At 36.7% G+C, this 15350-nt stretch overlaps 1 protein-coding gene across 1 annotated transcript in view; it reads left to right on the top strand.

The window, feature by feature from the left end:
* Window positions 1-15350, top strand: part of ITFG1 (integrin alpha FG-GAP repeat containing 1) — a 294435-nt gene that overhangs the window by 31171 nt on the left and 247914 nt on the right. The window contains exon 6 of the mRNA XM_065925272.1: window positions 4731-4825. Within this exon, the coding sequence (XP_065781344.1) occupies window positions 4731-4825 (95 nt within the window). The remainder of the gene's footprint in view (window positions 1-4730; window positions 4826-15350) is intronic.

The raw sequence follows: 15350 nt of genomic DNA, 5'->3' as shown, positions 1-15350 counted from the left end.
TTGAGAAATCAGTTTGCAGGTAAGGAAGCAACAGTTAGAACTGGATATGGAAGAACAGACTGATTCCAAATAGGAAAAGGAAAAGGAGTATGTCAAGGCTGTATATTGTCACCCTGCTTATTTAACTTATACGCAGAGTACATCGTGAGAAATGCTGGGCTGGATGAAGCATAAGCTGGAATCAAGATTGCCAGGAGAAACGCCAATAACCTCAGATATGCAGATGACACCACCCTTATGGCCGAAAGTGAAGAAGAGCTAAGGAGCCTCTTGAAAGTAAAAGAGGAAAGTGAAAAGGTTGGCTCAAAGCTCAACATTCGGAAAACTAAGATCATGGCATCTGGTCCCATCACTTCATGGCACATAAATGGGGAAATAGTGGAAACAGTGTCAGACTTTATTTTTTTGGGCTCCAAAATCACTGCAGATGGTGATTGCAGCCGTAAAATTAAAAAACACTTACTCCTTGGAAGGAAAGTTATGACCAACCTAGATATCATATTAAAAAGCACAGACCTTACTTTGCCAACAAAGGTCTGTCTAGTCAAAGCTGTGGTTTTTTTTTCCAGTAGTCATGTATTGACGTAAGAGTCGGACTATAAAGAAAGCTGAGTATTGAAGAATTGATGCTTTTGAGTTGTGCTGTTGGAGAGGACTCTTGAGAGTCCCCAACCAGTCCATCCTAAAGGAGATCAGTCCTGAGTGTTCATTGGAAGGACTGATGCTGAAGCTGAAACTCCAATACTTTGCCCACCTGATGCGAAGAACTGACTCATTTGAAAACACCCTGATGCTGGGAGAGATTTAAGGCAAGAGGAAAAGGGGACGACAGACGATGAGATGGTTGAATGGCATCACCGACTCGACGGACATGAGTTTGAGTAAACTCCGGGAGTTGGTGATGGATAGGGAGCCTGGCGTGCTGCAGTCCTTGGGGTGGCAAAGAATCAGTTGTGACTGAGCAACTGAACTGAACTGAAAAATAGTTAAAATGTTTAGAATTTAAAGAACTGTTGAATAAATGGCATATATTGAAAAGAAGTGAACCAATAATGAGTGGGTGTAATTGAAATTATTTTAGGCATTTCTAACCTTGTGTAATTTGAAAGAAAACATTAAGTGAATGCTTGGTATGGAATTACTATACAACAAATGCTAAATATAATTTCTGAATATATGTTAATATTTTGTTATGAGCCTATGTTATGGGGTTAGGATTATAGTAATATAAACAAGTTGTATGAGTGCTGCTTGGTTTGAGTTTTGTTGTCTTGTTCGGTTATAGATGAGGCCCAGTATGTACTAAAAAAGAATGTAGAAGTTTATTGGGAAGAAGTTACTGTTGTAGAACACCGACCATTTGCATAGAGAAAATGTTCTCCTTTTGAATGCTTATTCTTTGTCCCTGATTCCACCTGCAAATAACTAATTATACAATTATTTCTATTTTCCAAACACGTCAAAACTAAATTCACAGGTGAACCTTGTTTGCTGTCTCCTTAATAAGATATTGTGTTGACAATTAAGGTGGACTTAAATACCTTTTAATTGCTCTTCAGAGACAGCTTGTCTGTGCATCTGTGTTGGACTGGAACATAGTACTGTGAAAAAAAATAGCCAATTCTCACTAGAAGTAGAGAAGAATAGATAGTACTTAAAACTACAATTCAGTTCAACCAGTATTTGGGAACCAGGTCCTGGTTAGGCATTATAGATTCAAACTGTGAATAAGGATACCCAGGATACACTCTCAGAGAGTTTCTCAAATAACTTTGTTGCAAACCAAAGTACTATTAGTAGAGAAACATAATAATGAAACAGAGAAAAGACCTTTTGGAATAAGCTGATTTATTTAGGGCCTTGACCAATGGGAATACCTTTGACATTGGAATATGCTGCACTGATGGGGAGTTATGGGGGCATGATTTTGTTTAAGCTTGCTCTGCTTTCTATAGTTCCCAGTAGTCTACAAGTGTGACATTCCTGATTTTGATAAATGTACTAAGGTTATTATATTAGATGTTAACATTGGAGAAATTAAATGAAGGGTATATATACATTTTGCACTGTTGGTTTTTTTAGTGAGGTAAAATTCATATCACATTATTAAAGTTAACCATTATTGTGTACAGTTGAGTGATATTTAGAACATTTACAGTGTTGTGCAACCGTCACCTGGTTTCAGTGGCTTTTCATCTTTCCAAAAGAAAACCCTGTATCCATCGAGCACTCATGCTCCCTTTCCCCTGTACTTCCACACTTGGTAACCACTAATCTGCTTTCTGTCTCTAGAATTTTCCTATTATGGGTATTTCATCTAAACAAAATCATACAAGATGTGACCTTTTGACTTTGGTTTCTATCACATAGCAAGTCCATCCATATTGTACCATTTATCAGTACTCTGGTTGTTTTTCTGACTAAATATTATTTTCATTGTATGGCTATGACATCTTGTTTATCCATTCATCCATTGGTGGATATTTGGTGCTGCTGAGATCATTCATGTATCAGTATTGGTTTGAATACCTGTTTTTCAATTCCTATGGGTATATACCTAGGTATAGAAATGCAGGGTCAAATGGCAATTTAGTATCTGACTGTTTGAAGAACTGCCAAACTGTTTTCCATGACTAAACATCATTTTGTATTTCCACCACCAATGTGTAAGAGTTCCTATTTCTTTTAGCATTTTGATTCATTGGAATTAATTTTTGGAATATGCTATGAGGTAGGGGATCTAAATTCATTTTTTTGCATGGCTCAAAACTTTGGAATTAATATTTTTAAAAGATAGCTATCATTCTCCACAGTCTTGAGAAAGTATCACTCATGAAAATATAAAGTTACTTTTCTTACACTTAAAGAATTAAAGATACTAATAAATGTAAGAGCTAAAACTATAAAACCCTTCAGTTCAATTCAGTTCAGTCGCTTAGTTGTGTCCGACTCTTTGCGACCCCATGAATCGCAGCACGCCAGGCCTCCCTGTCCATCACCAGCACCCAGAGTTTACTCAAACTCATGTCCATCGAGTCGGTGATGCCATCCAGCCGTCTCATCCTCTGTCGTCCCCTTCTCCTCCTGCCCCCAGTCCCTCCCAGCATCAGAGTCTTTTCCAATGAGTCAACTCCACATGAGGTGGCCAAAGTATTGGAGTTTCAGCTTCAGCATCAGTCCTTCCAATGAACACCCAGGACTGATCTCCTTTAGGATGGACTGGTTAAATCTCCTTGCAGTCCAAGGGACTCTCAAGAGTCTTCTCCAACACCACAGTTGAAAAGCATCAATTTTTCTGTGCTCAGCTTTCTTCACAGTCCAACTCTCACATCCATACATGACCACTGGAAAAACTATAGCCTTGACTAGACAGACCTTTGTTGGCAAAGTAATGTCTCTGCTTTTCAGTAGGCTATCTAGGTTGGTCATAACTTTTCTTCCAAGGAGTAAGCATCTTTTAATTTCATGGCTGCAGTCACCATCTGCAGTGATATTGGAGCCCAAAAAAATAGTCTGACACTGTTTCCACTGTTTGCCCATCTATTTCCCATGAAGTGATGGACCAGATGCCATGATCTTAGTTTTCTGAATTAATTTAAGCCAACTTTCTCACTCTCCTCTTTCATTGTCATCAAGAGGCTTTTTAGTTCCTATTCACTTTCTGCCATAAGGGTGGTGTCATCTGCATATCTGAGGTTATTGATATTTCTCCCGGCAATCTTGATTCAAACTTGTACTTCTTAAAACCTTTAGAAAAAAGCATTTGGAAATGGATTCTTATACCTGATAGTAAAAGAAAAAAGCTACACAAGTTAAATTGGATGAACTGGATATATCAAAATAAAAAAAGATTTTATACAGCATAGGACATTGTCAAGAGACTGAAAAGACAGTGTAGAGATTGGGAGAAAATATTGGCAAATCATGCACCAGATAAAGATCTAGGATCTAGTCTACATAAAGAATTCTTACAGCTCAAAGCAATAAATTACTCAATTTAAAAATAGGCAAAGAATTTGATTAGACATTTCTCCAGAGATATATAACTGTCCAGTAAGCACATGAAAACATGCTCAGAAATAGGCAAAGAATTTGATTAGACATTTCTCTGAAGATGTACAAATGGCCATTAAGCACAGGAGAACATGGCCAACATCACTAGACATCAGGAAGATAGAAATCAAAGCCATAAGTATCTTTCAGGATGCCTATAATAAAAGAAAGGGACAGTAGTAAGTGTTTACAGTGGAATGAAGATCTTGCAACACCCATACATGGCTAGTGAGAAGGTTGGATGAGGAAGCCACTTTGGAAAATAGTTTGACAGTTCTTCAAAAAGTATGGAATTGCCATGTGACTCAGGAATTCTACTCTTAGGTATACTCAGAAAAATCAAAAACATATGTATATGTCCACAGAAAAACTTGTGCATGAATATTCATAACAGCATTTACTTTTACTAGCCAAGAGAGGAAACAAGTCAGATGCCGATCAACAGTTAAATATAGTAACAATGTTTCAAAATTAGATTGTGGTGATGGCTGCACATACTACACATGGCGAACATACTCAGAAACCATTAAATGGTGCACTTTAAAGGAGTAAAGTTTAGAGTATGTAAAAAATACTAACAATAAATGAATTTTTAAAATATCTCGCAAAATTTTTTGTTTTAAAACAGTACTCATTTGCTGTTTACCCTAAGAAAAAACAATTTTTTTGTTTTTTAGAAATTTATCATGGCATCCTGCATTGACCACTAAAAATAAAATGCGAATTCCACATTCTCATGCATTCATTGATCTGACTGAAGATTTTACAGCAGGTGAGTTGCACATAAATATAAAATATTTCTTTTAGGATGCCAAAGAATGGTGAGATAACTGCTGTGTTCCTAATAAACATTTGCTGTTGAATTGAACATTTAAACCAAAATGTGAAAAGGTTACAGGGAAGTCAGTGATATCAGGAAAATGTAAAAAGTACTGGATGTCATAAAATATACCTTTAGTTATTTTTTGCTGTTTGTTAATCATTATCCAAATTTGAATTATTGACTAATAAATGCTGTATATTTAATTATAAGAAAAATATTTAGCTTATGTATTAAAAATTGAAAAGATTTTTAATTTTTATTATGAAAAATGTTAAATACAGGAAAGTAGGCAGAATAGTATGATATACACATGTTTAATCATCGCCTAGCTTCAACAATAATCAATAGATGGCTAATCTTGTTTCATCTGTATAATCACCCATGAGCCCCTAGCACCTAAATAATTCTATCATTTTAACATTTTATCATTTCATTGATAAATATTTCAATCTGTAGTCATGTCCAACTCTTTGCAACCACATGGGCTGTAACCTGCCAGGCTCCTCTGTCCATGGAATTGTCCAGGCAAGAATACTGGAGTGGGTAGCCATTCTCTTCTGCAGGGGATCTTCCTGACACAGGGATCAAACCCGGATCTCCTGCATTACAGACAGATTCTTTCCTGTCTGAGCCACCAAGACAGGTTGTTAATTTTTAACAACCTCAAGATCATTTTCGAACTTAACAAAAAATTGAACAAAGTTATCTTAATTTTTGTTGTTCAGTCGCTAAATTCTAAGTCGCTATGCCTTGAGACTCCCTAGACTGCAGCAGGACAGGCTCTTCTGTACTCCACTGTCTCCCAGAGTTTGCTCAGATTCATGTCCATTGAGTTGATGATGCCATTCAGCCATCTCATTCTCTGTTACCTCTCCTCTTCCTGCCCTTAATCTTTTCCAGCACCAGGATCTTTTCCAGTGAATCACCTCTTTGCATCAGGTGGCCAAAGTATTGGAGCTTTAGCTTTAGCATCAGTCCTTCCAGAACCACAGTTCAAAAGCATCAATTCTTTAGCATTCAGCCTTCTTTATGGTCCAACTCTCACATCTGTACAGGACTACTAGGAAAACCATAGCTTTGACTATGCAGATGTTAGTCGGCAAAGTACGATCTCTCCTTTTTAATATGCTGTCCAGGTTTGTCATATGTTTCTCTCCAAGGAGCAAGAGTCTTAATTTTGTGGTTGTAGTCACCATCTGCCCTGATTTTGGAGCCCAAGAAAAGAAAACCTGTCACTGCTTCCACTCTTCCCCCTTCTATTTGCCATGAAGTGGTGGGACTGGATGTGATGATCTTAGCTCTCCTTTTTCACCCTCATCAAGAGACTCTCATTCCTCTTTGATTTTTGCTATTAGAGTGATATCTTCATACCTGAGGTTGTTGATATTTCTCCTGGCAATCTTGATTCCAGCTTGTGAGTCATCCAGCCCGACATTTCACATGATGCACTCTTCATAGAAAGAAGTTAAATAAGCAAGGTGACAGTGTACAGCCTTGTCATAATCCTTTCCCAGTGTTGTTCCATGTCTGGTTCTAACTCTTGCTTCTTGACCTGCACACAGGTTTCTCAGGAGACAGGTAAGGAGGTCTGGAATTCCCATCTCTTTAAGAATTTTCCACAATTTGTTATGATCCACACAGTCAAAGGCTTTGGCATAGTCAGTAAAGCAGAAGTAAATGTTTTTCTGGAATTTTCTTGCTTTTTCCATGATCCAACAAATGTTTGCAGTTTGATGTCTGGTTCCTTTGCCTTTTCTAAACCCAGCTTTTACATCTGTATGTTCTCGGTTCATGTACTGCTAAATCTTAGCTTGAAGGATTTTGAGCGTAACGTTGCTGGCATGTGAAATGAGTACAATTGTACAGTAGTAGTTTGAACATTCTTTAGTATTGCTTTTCTTTGGGATTGGAATGAAACATGACTTTTTCCTTTGCAATGTTATGAACTTCCTTCCATAGTTGCTTAAGCACTCTTTTTGCCAGTTCTCATCTCTTGAATCTGTTCATGACCACTCTATATAATCATAAGGGATTGATTTAGTTCATACCTGAAAGGCCTAGTGGTTTTCCCTACCTTCTTCAATTTAAACCTGAATTTTGCAATGAAGCCTTCATGATCTGAGCCACAGTCAGCTCCAGGTCTTGTTTCTGCTGACTGTATATAGCTTCTCCATCTTTGACTGCAAAGAATATAATCAGTCTGATTTCAGTATTGTCCATCTGGTGATGTTCATGTGTAGAGTTGTCTCTTGGGTTGTTGGAGAAGAGTGTTTGCTATGACCAGTGCAGTCTCTTGGCCAAACTCTGTTAGCCTTTACCCTGCTTCACTTTGTACTCCCAAGGCCAAACTTGATTCTGTTAATATCAAATATTTATTCACTATTCAAAATGCCCTAATGCTCTCCTAAATGTTGTTTATCAGATTAAGTCAACAAGGTACATCAGTCAGTCAATTCAGCCGCTCAGTCGTGTCCTACTCTTTGCAACCCCATAGATTGCAGCACGCCAGGCTTCTCTGTCCATCACCAACTCCCAGAGCCTACTCAAACTCATGTCCTTCGCTTTGGTGATGCCATCCAACCATCTCATCCTCTGTCGTTCCCTTCTCCTCCCGCCTTCAGTCTTTCCCAGCATCAGGGTCTTTTCCAGTGAGTCATTTCTTCTCATCAGGTTCATACATACATAGAAGAAACAGAATTTTTTCAAAGTTGGATTTTGCCAACTCTGTCCTCATGGTGTTAATATGTTAATATGATGATATCATCTGTTATTTCCTGTAAGCCAGTGATTAGATTTGGAGTCTTGATCAGAATCAGTCTCTTTTTAGTTGAGACTACTTACCAGGTGTTGATTTTTGTTTCAGCTCATTAGGAAACACATGATTAGGTTCTCTCTTTTGTGTGATTAAGTCATCAGTAACTTTAGTTTTCTTCAGCATGGACCGTTCATTATATTGCTCTCCTAATGGTTTGAGCAGCTATTGATCATCATTGTCAAGTCTTACTTTTTCAGAAGGAAATATAAAATTATAGCACCCTAAATATGTCACTCCTCAGCATACATTATTAGCTGGGATTTCCTATTAAAAAAATAAAGAACTTCTTTCATTATCTTTTTATTCACTCAAAGTACATTTCGGACAGGTAGGTTAAATGCATGAATTTTCTTGTGTCTCATTTTTTTTTCCAGTTTTTTCTTTTAATTTGGTAAAATACACATAACATAAAATTTACCATAGTGACCATTTTTAAGTGTATGTTTCAGTAATATTAAATACAGTCATAGTATTTACATATCATCCAACTCTTTTCATCTTGTAAAATTGAAACTTTATACCATTAGTTAATAATTCATCGTTTATCTCTTTCCCCCAGCCTGTGGTAACCACTGTTCTACTTTGGTTTTTGACTATTATAAGTACTGCAAATAAGTGAAATCATATAGTGTGTATTTAGTTTGTAACTGGCTTATATCACTTAGCATGATATCCTTGAGATTTATCCATGTTGGAGCATATGTCAGAATTTTCTTCCTTTTTAAAGCTGAATTTTGTATAACCATATTTTCCTCAACTTCCATATTTAACTATTGTAAATAATGCTGCTGTGATTGTTGATATACAAACATCATTTAGAGATCCTTCTGTCAGTTCTTTTCGGGTTTATATCCAGAAGTGGAATGGTTGAATCCTATGATAATTTTGTGAGGAATGACCATCACAGCAACTTCATTGTTTTGCATTCTCACCAACAGTTTAGTTTCCAGTTTTTCCACATACTTGCCAATATTTGTTGTTTTCTGTATTTTTTTAATATACTTGGCATTCTAATAGGTTTAGTGTGGTATCACATTGTAGTGCATTGTTTTTGGTTTTTGTTTGTTTCACCATCCCACATGGCTTACAGGATTAGTTCCCTAACAGGAATTGAGAGGTTGAACCTGGCCGCAGCAGTAAAAGTGCCAAGTTCTAATCACTGGACTGCCAAGGAATTCCCTCACGGTAGTTTTGATTTGCATTTTTCCTAATGACTGGTGATGTTGAGCACCTTTTCATGTGCTTATTGGCTCTTTGCAGATCTCTTTTTGAGAAATGTGTATTTAAGTCCTGTGCCCATTTCGTAATTTTGTTGGATCTTTGCTATTATTGAATTTCAGTTATTCTCTCTTTAGAGTTTTGCTTCCTCATCAGATTTACAAATATTTTCTCTCATTCTGTGGGATACCTTTTTACTCCATTGATAGTGTTTTTGGATGCAAAAAAAGTATTAATTTCATGAAGTCCAGTTTTTCTGTTGTTTCTTTGTTGCCTGTGTCTTTGTTGTCCTACCAAAGAAATTATTGCCAGTTTCACCATTATGAAGCTTTTACCCTATATTTTCTTTAAGAGTTTTATAATTTTATCTCTTACATTTAGAGCTTTCATCCATTTTGAGTTAATTTATGTATATGTTGTTAGATAAGGTTCCAGTTTAATTTTTTGGCATGGATACCCAGTTTTCCTTGTAATATTTATTTAAAAGACTTGTCATTCCCACATTAAGTAGCCTTAACCACTCTTGTCAAAATTCATTTTACCATATACTCAAGGGTTTGTTTTTGGGTTCTCTGTTATTTCACTGATCTTTATGGTCCCCCGTCTTTATGCTAGTACCATACTGTTTTGATTACCAAAGCCTTGTAATATATTTAGTAATCAGAAAGTGTGAGTCTTCCAACTTCATTCTTTTTCCACATTGTTTTGACTCTTTGAGATGGTCCCTTGAGATTCTACATGAATTTTAGGATAGGTTTGTTTTGTTTTCTTTCGTATCTATGAGAAGTGCCATTGGAATTGTGATAAGGATCAATCTGAATCTATAGGTCACTTTGGGTAATACTGCTATCTTAACAACATTGTTTTTCAGTTCATGAAAATGCAGTGTGTTCTCATTCATTCATCTTCTTAATGATTTAACATTGCTTTGTAGTTTCTATTCTACAAGTCTTTTACCTCCTTGGTTAATACTTAAGTATTTTATTCATTTTGACCTATTGTAAATAAAATCTTTTCTTAATTTCCTTTTTGGATTTTATGTTTTAAGTGTATAGAAATGCAACTGATTTTTGCATGTTAATTTTGTATCCTGCTACTTTTCTGAATTCGTTTATTAGTCCTAATGGTTTTTTTTTTCTTTTTTTGTAGAATTTTTAGGGTTTTCTGTTTATAAGTTCATATCATCTATAAACAGAGATAATTTTGCTTTTCTCTTTCTAACTTGGATGCCTTTTGTTTCTTTTTCTCTTATTTCTTATTCTTCCAATTTTTTTGTAGCCAGTTTTCAAACACTTCTAATCTGCTTTTACATTTCTATTTTTATATAGTATACTAATAGCAAATGAGTGAAGACTGCCTGATGGTTGCTAAATGTAATAAATTTTCCTCCCTTTAAAAGTATTTCATCATTAAACTCCTAAAATTTATTTGAAAAGCAAATAGCTAATAATATTTTATAACTGAAACTTCTTATTCTAGATGACTATAAGTTTTATTAGAGCATTTTCATTATTAAGGTACAGTTTGCAAAGTTAAGAAAATTTTAGTGTTTGAATTTACTTTGGATTTCACTTTTTAAAACATACTAGGTCACAGATTGAGCCTTTTGCTCTGTAAGTTTTTCATGGTTCTAAGAGTTTAGGTTCCTAAACGAGAGCTCAGATTGGAAAGAAGAGACTTTAAGAAAAGAGAGGTTACTTCTATTGTGGCATATAAGTATTCTGAATCATGTGAAAACACAAAAATAAGGGTTTTTGTACATTGTCCTGAAAATTGTCTTAAAAGCTTGTTTTTTCAAGATAAGGATATTCTGTAGTTATAAGCTCATGTTCTATTATCTCATTCCATTTAATATTAGACTTCCCTCAACATACTAACTCTGCTTTTAAGTAATTTTTAAAATTCATTTATTTATTAGTTATTTTCAACTGTGCTTGCCTTCTTTGCTACACTTGGACTTTCTCTGTAGTGAGTGGGCTCCTCATTACCGTGGCTTCTCTTGTGGAGAATGCATTCTAGAGCTTGCAGGCTTCAGTAGCTGTGCCTCATGGGCTTTAGAGTGCTGGCTTAGTAGCTGTGGCACATGGGTCTTAGTTGCCTTGTGGCATATAGTATCTTCCTGAACCAGGAGTTGAACCAATATTCAGTTCATTGTAAGGCAGATTCTTAACCATGGAAGCCCAATTTTTTTTTTTAATGAAAAAGTAATTATGGTTATTGTCAGATGTTGGAAAATATGTCCCAAAAGATAAAGGGTATCTCAATAGATTTTTGTTTTATTTTAAAATGACGCGATTACAGTTTATTTCATTACAGCAATTGGAATATCCAAAAGTAAATGTATATAATTTCTGTAAAGCATATTTTTACTTACTGAACTACTGGTGAACTTCACTAATTTATTCAAAAAAGCTGTGACTGCACTGGTAATGTAAACACAGATATGTGATTTCAAGATGTATTCTTCAAAGAGATAACACCAAGACATTTTTAGTTCTGCTTTATTCTCCCATCCTACAATCAATACCCAAGAATGAGGAATGAAAGGGACTATGGAATAGAGCTGCTGGCCTTAAGTACAGCTGTGAAAATGGTGAAACCTTTCCTGAGGTTCCTTCACCGGTACTATTCTTGCCCTCTTTCACCCTTAGGGGCTCTGGTGACATCACTCTCTTTCCTTCAATCAGCTGAGGCTCTCAGTCTGACCCCCAATTGCCCTGAATTTTTCACAACATTGATTTCATCCTTTGCAGTAAACTTTTGTCTTACCATTTATCCCAAAAAAACTTTTGCTGGGTATCTGCATAGCCTGAGTGGTAAACCAGTGATAAGAAGGTAAAGATTTGCTGCTGCAGAGTTTCCCTGGCCACACAGCACATGAATTTCAAAAGAGGCCTTACGTCCCTTGGCTCAGAGGTTAAAGCATCTGCCTGGAATGCAGGAGACCCGAGTTCAATCCCTGGGTCGGGAAGATCCCCTGGAGAAGGAAATGGCAACCCACTCCAGTATTCTTGCCTGGAGAATCCCATGGAGGGAGGAGCCTGGTAGGCTACAGTCCACAGAGTCTCAAAGAGTCAGACACAGCTGAGCTCCTTCACTTTCACTTTTACTTTAAGTCCCGTGAGCATTGAGTAATATAAAAATAATTACCACTTTATCAGAGCCAATAGGAAGATATTTTGTGGTGGGCAGTTTTCTCCACTGCAGCTTAAATCAGACCTCCTAGATGACTGCAGTGCTACATAGTTTCCACATGGAACCAAAGTAGACAGGATGAACCCAAATCTTTAAAAGCCCTCCTGAGTGGGTCTTTGTCTTCTTCTCTTGCTTCTTTGGATCTTTCATCCTGTACATCCTGCTGAGTGACTAACCTCAAGCATTAAGGGCCCCGGCCACTCTTCTATCAGAAACCTTCCCTGGTTCCTCATTACTTATCAGATGCTTTCTAAACTTCAGTTGTATTTTCTAAATGTCCTGTGGACTGGGCCTGTCCTGCCTTTCTGGTCACTTGTTTGATTATACCCAAGATGAGCTGGGGTTGTTTTGTTCTGGTTGGTTTGTTTTAATTACACATATGAGAGATCATATGGATATTTGTCTTTCTCTGTCTGACTTATTTCACTTATCTTAGAAAATGCCATTAAAATATTTTTGGTACTTTTATGTTTTTGCACTTAAATCTTTGATCCAGTGGAATTTTCTTCTTGTTATTTTTGTTATATCTTTAGATACACGTCTCTCTGAATTGATAGTGGTAAAAAATCTACCTGGCAAGGTGGGAGACACGGGTTAATCCCTGGGTCAGGAAGATCCTTGGAGGAGGAAATGGCAACCCACTACAGTATTCTTGCCTGTGAAATCCATGGAACAGAGGAGCCTCGGGGAGCTATAGTCCATGGTGTCACAAAGAGTCAGACATGACTAAACATGCACTGAGCCAGAGGGTTCATTATTCAGTAGCACAGACCTCTTTCTAATTTCTGCCTTGTTATTGAGGAATTAATTTCTGCACTTATTTACTTGTGTCCTGCCTTACAGAGCATGTGGGTCACCAAATCCTTCTTACAGATTTGCCATAAATAAAAGGAACTGTGAATCATTGGTCATTTAAACAAGATATTTATTATAGTTAAAAGTAGACTCTCTTTAAAAGGAATATCATGAATAGTGGCATTAAAATTTTAACAAATTACAACATAGGAGACATACCTTTGTTTTCTAGAATCAAAACTCTATGCCTTGGGCAGGTACTGAAGAAACAGAATTTAAACTTCTCAATCAAAAGCTTATATCTTAGTCTCTTGAGGGTTTTAATTTATTAGTTAAATATTCAGTTTTTCTGGATGTTAACACATTTCTCTTCTAGCAGAAGTGGCAACTGGGACAGCCGAAGAATAAGCTTGTATGTCCGGAAGGAATTGGAAGGAAAGATCTTTCTTTGTATCTTCTCTGAGGTTTCTACACCACCATGTTGATGGCCCTTATATATTAGGTGCCTTGCTGGTATTTGGCAGCTGGGGACCTCCTGATCTCTTCTGGCTCAGTCAGAGCTTCATAGTCTTCCCTGGCTAACTTGATCATGCCTTGAATCTAATCTTGTTTTAATGGATTCCTCTGAAGCTCCACCTCTTCTATTCAGCCTTCTCATTTGAATTATCCATTGTTCTTCCTTTACCATTGCTTTCATTTACCTTGCACCATAGTGGCCCATGAAAGATCCATTGGCCCTCAACTTGATTATGGTCTGTATTCACCACAGGTGGTCTTAAGTCCCTTTGCTACACATGAAAATCAAGGGAAGTTTGAAAGTACTAGGTTAGACCTTCTATAATTTTTCTGTTCTGTGAGAATAACCCTTACACATAGCCCTATCATCTCAGAAAGACAGGCTCCTCTCTGATCTCCATTAGGAAGCAGGGACTTTAAATTCTTTCTTTCTGGCTAATGACTCAAAAATTGCCAGTTTTAGAAAAGCTGAATATTGGCTCTTTTTTTTTGCCATCCTGTTTGATAACCCTAATCTTTGCCAATGCTTGCAGTTCTCTAAGTGTGATCTCATTCTCTCCCAAGTGCACAATAGAGTTTTTCAGAAATTTTAAAATATAATGATTTTATCATTCTGACAGCATGTGTGTGCTTATGTAGTCTTATGTTTTAAAAATGTTTCAGTATTAAGGTTTGATAGAGTAAATTATGTCAATATTGTATCAATAGGTATAGCTCACATAAACGAAACGTCTTTGGGGTCCTCGATAATTTTTAAGAGTGTGGAGAGATCCTGCCACCAAAAAGCTTGAGAACTGCTGCCCTAAGCAAATGGATGCTTCTAGCTGACTGGGGTCACTGTACAAAGTAATGAGAAAGAGTAATGTAATATCCTTCATACATACATACATTTATCAAACAAAGATAAGATCTTGGTTGTGACAAGTGAGATAGATCATAGCAATCCCTCTAAGCATTCCCCACCCCTTCTTATTCCTGCCAAATAATTATCAGGTTCTAGCATCTGACATGCAGCCAAATGGAGGAATTCAGAGGCTGATCTGTTGGTGAGGTGTTCATTTCCTTCAGATGGATTCTCAGAAGTAGAATTGCTGAGTCATATGGTAGTCCTATTTTTAATTTTTGAGGAACCGCTGTGTTATTTTCCATAGTGGCTATACCAATTTATAATCTTACCAGGAGTGCCCAACGGTTCCTTTTTCTTCACATCCCCACTAGCTTTTGTTAATCTGTCTTTTTGATGCTCGCCGTTCTAACAGGTATGAGGTGTAGTTTTGATTTGTATTTCAGTGTTTCCTGGAAATTTCTTTAATATCACAAATACTTTTTCACTAATTCATCAGTTTTAATAATTACTTACTGAGCCACCAGAAACCAAGGGTTCAACGATAAAAAACAAGATCTCCAGACTTAAGAGCTACAATAGCATGAATCTCGAGGATGTCATTATAGCAAGATATCATTGCATTCATGCTGTATTCAGAAGTTTAAACTTGATTTTAAGCACATTAATTTGTGTCTTAAATGTTTTAAAATTCAACAGAATTTCAGACTCAGGTACACTTTAATACTTGAGAGTATCATTCATTTGTAGTACATTTGTGGAGCTATACAAGATTCTTGTATTTCTTTCCTTGCACACCCATGCTAATCTCATCACTTCAAGAATCATCTGCATTTGATGACTCCCAGATTTATATATCTAGGCAGTACCTCCCTACAAATTCCAAGATCACATATCCAAATATCTACCAGCCATAACTAAATCTATGTCTCATAAGACAGTTCAGACCCTGTTTCCCAGATTTCTACCTCCTCAACCAGTAAACTTCCCATCTCCCTCAGTGGCAACCCTGTCCTTCCAGTTGCTCTGTCAAAATGCTAGAGTCCTCCTTGCCACCTCTTTCTTTCACACCCAACATCAAGTCTGTCTTG

This window comes from Muntiacus reevesi, chromosome 2 (genome assembly GCF_963930625.1).
Source record: "Muntiacus reevesi chromosome 2, mMunRee1.1, whole genome shotgun sequence".
Taxonomy (NCBI): domain Eukaryota; kingdom Metazoa; phylum Chordata; class Mammalia; order Artiodactyla; family Cervidae; genus Muntiacus; species Muntiacus reevesi.
This window is presented reverse-complemented; position numbering and strand designations above follow the sequence as displayed.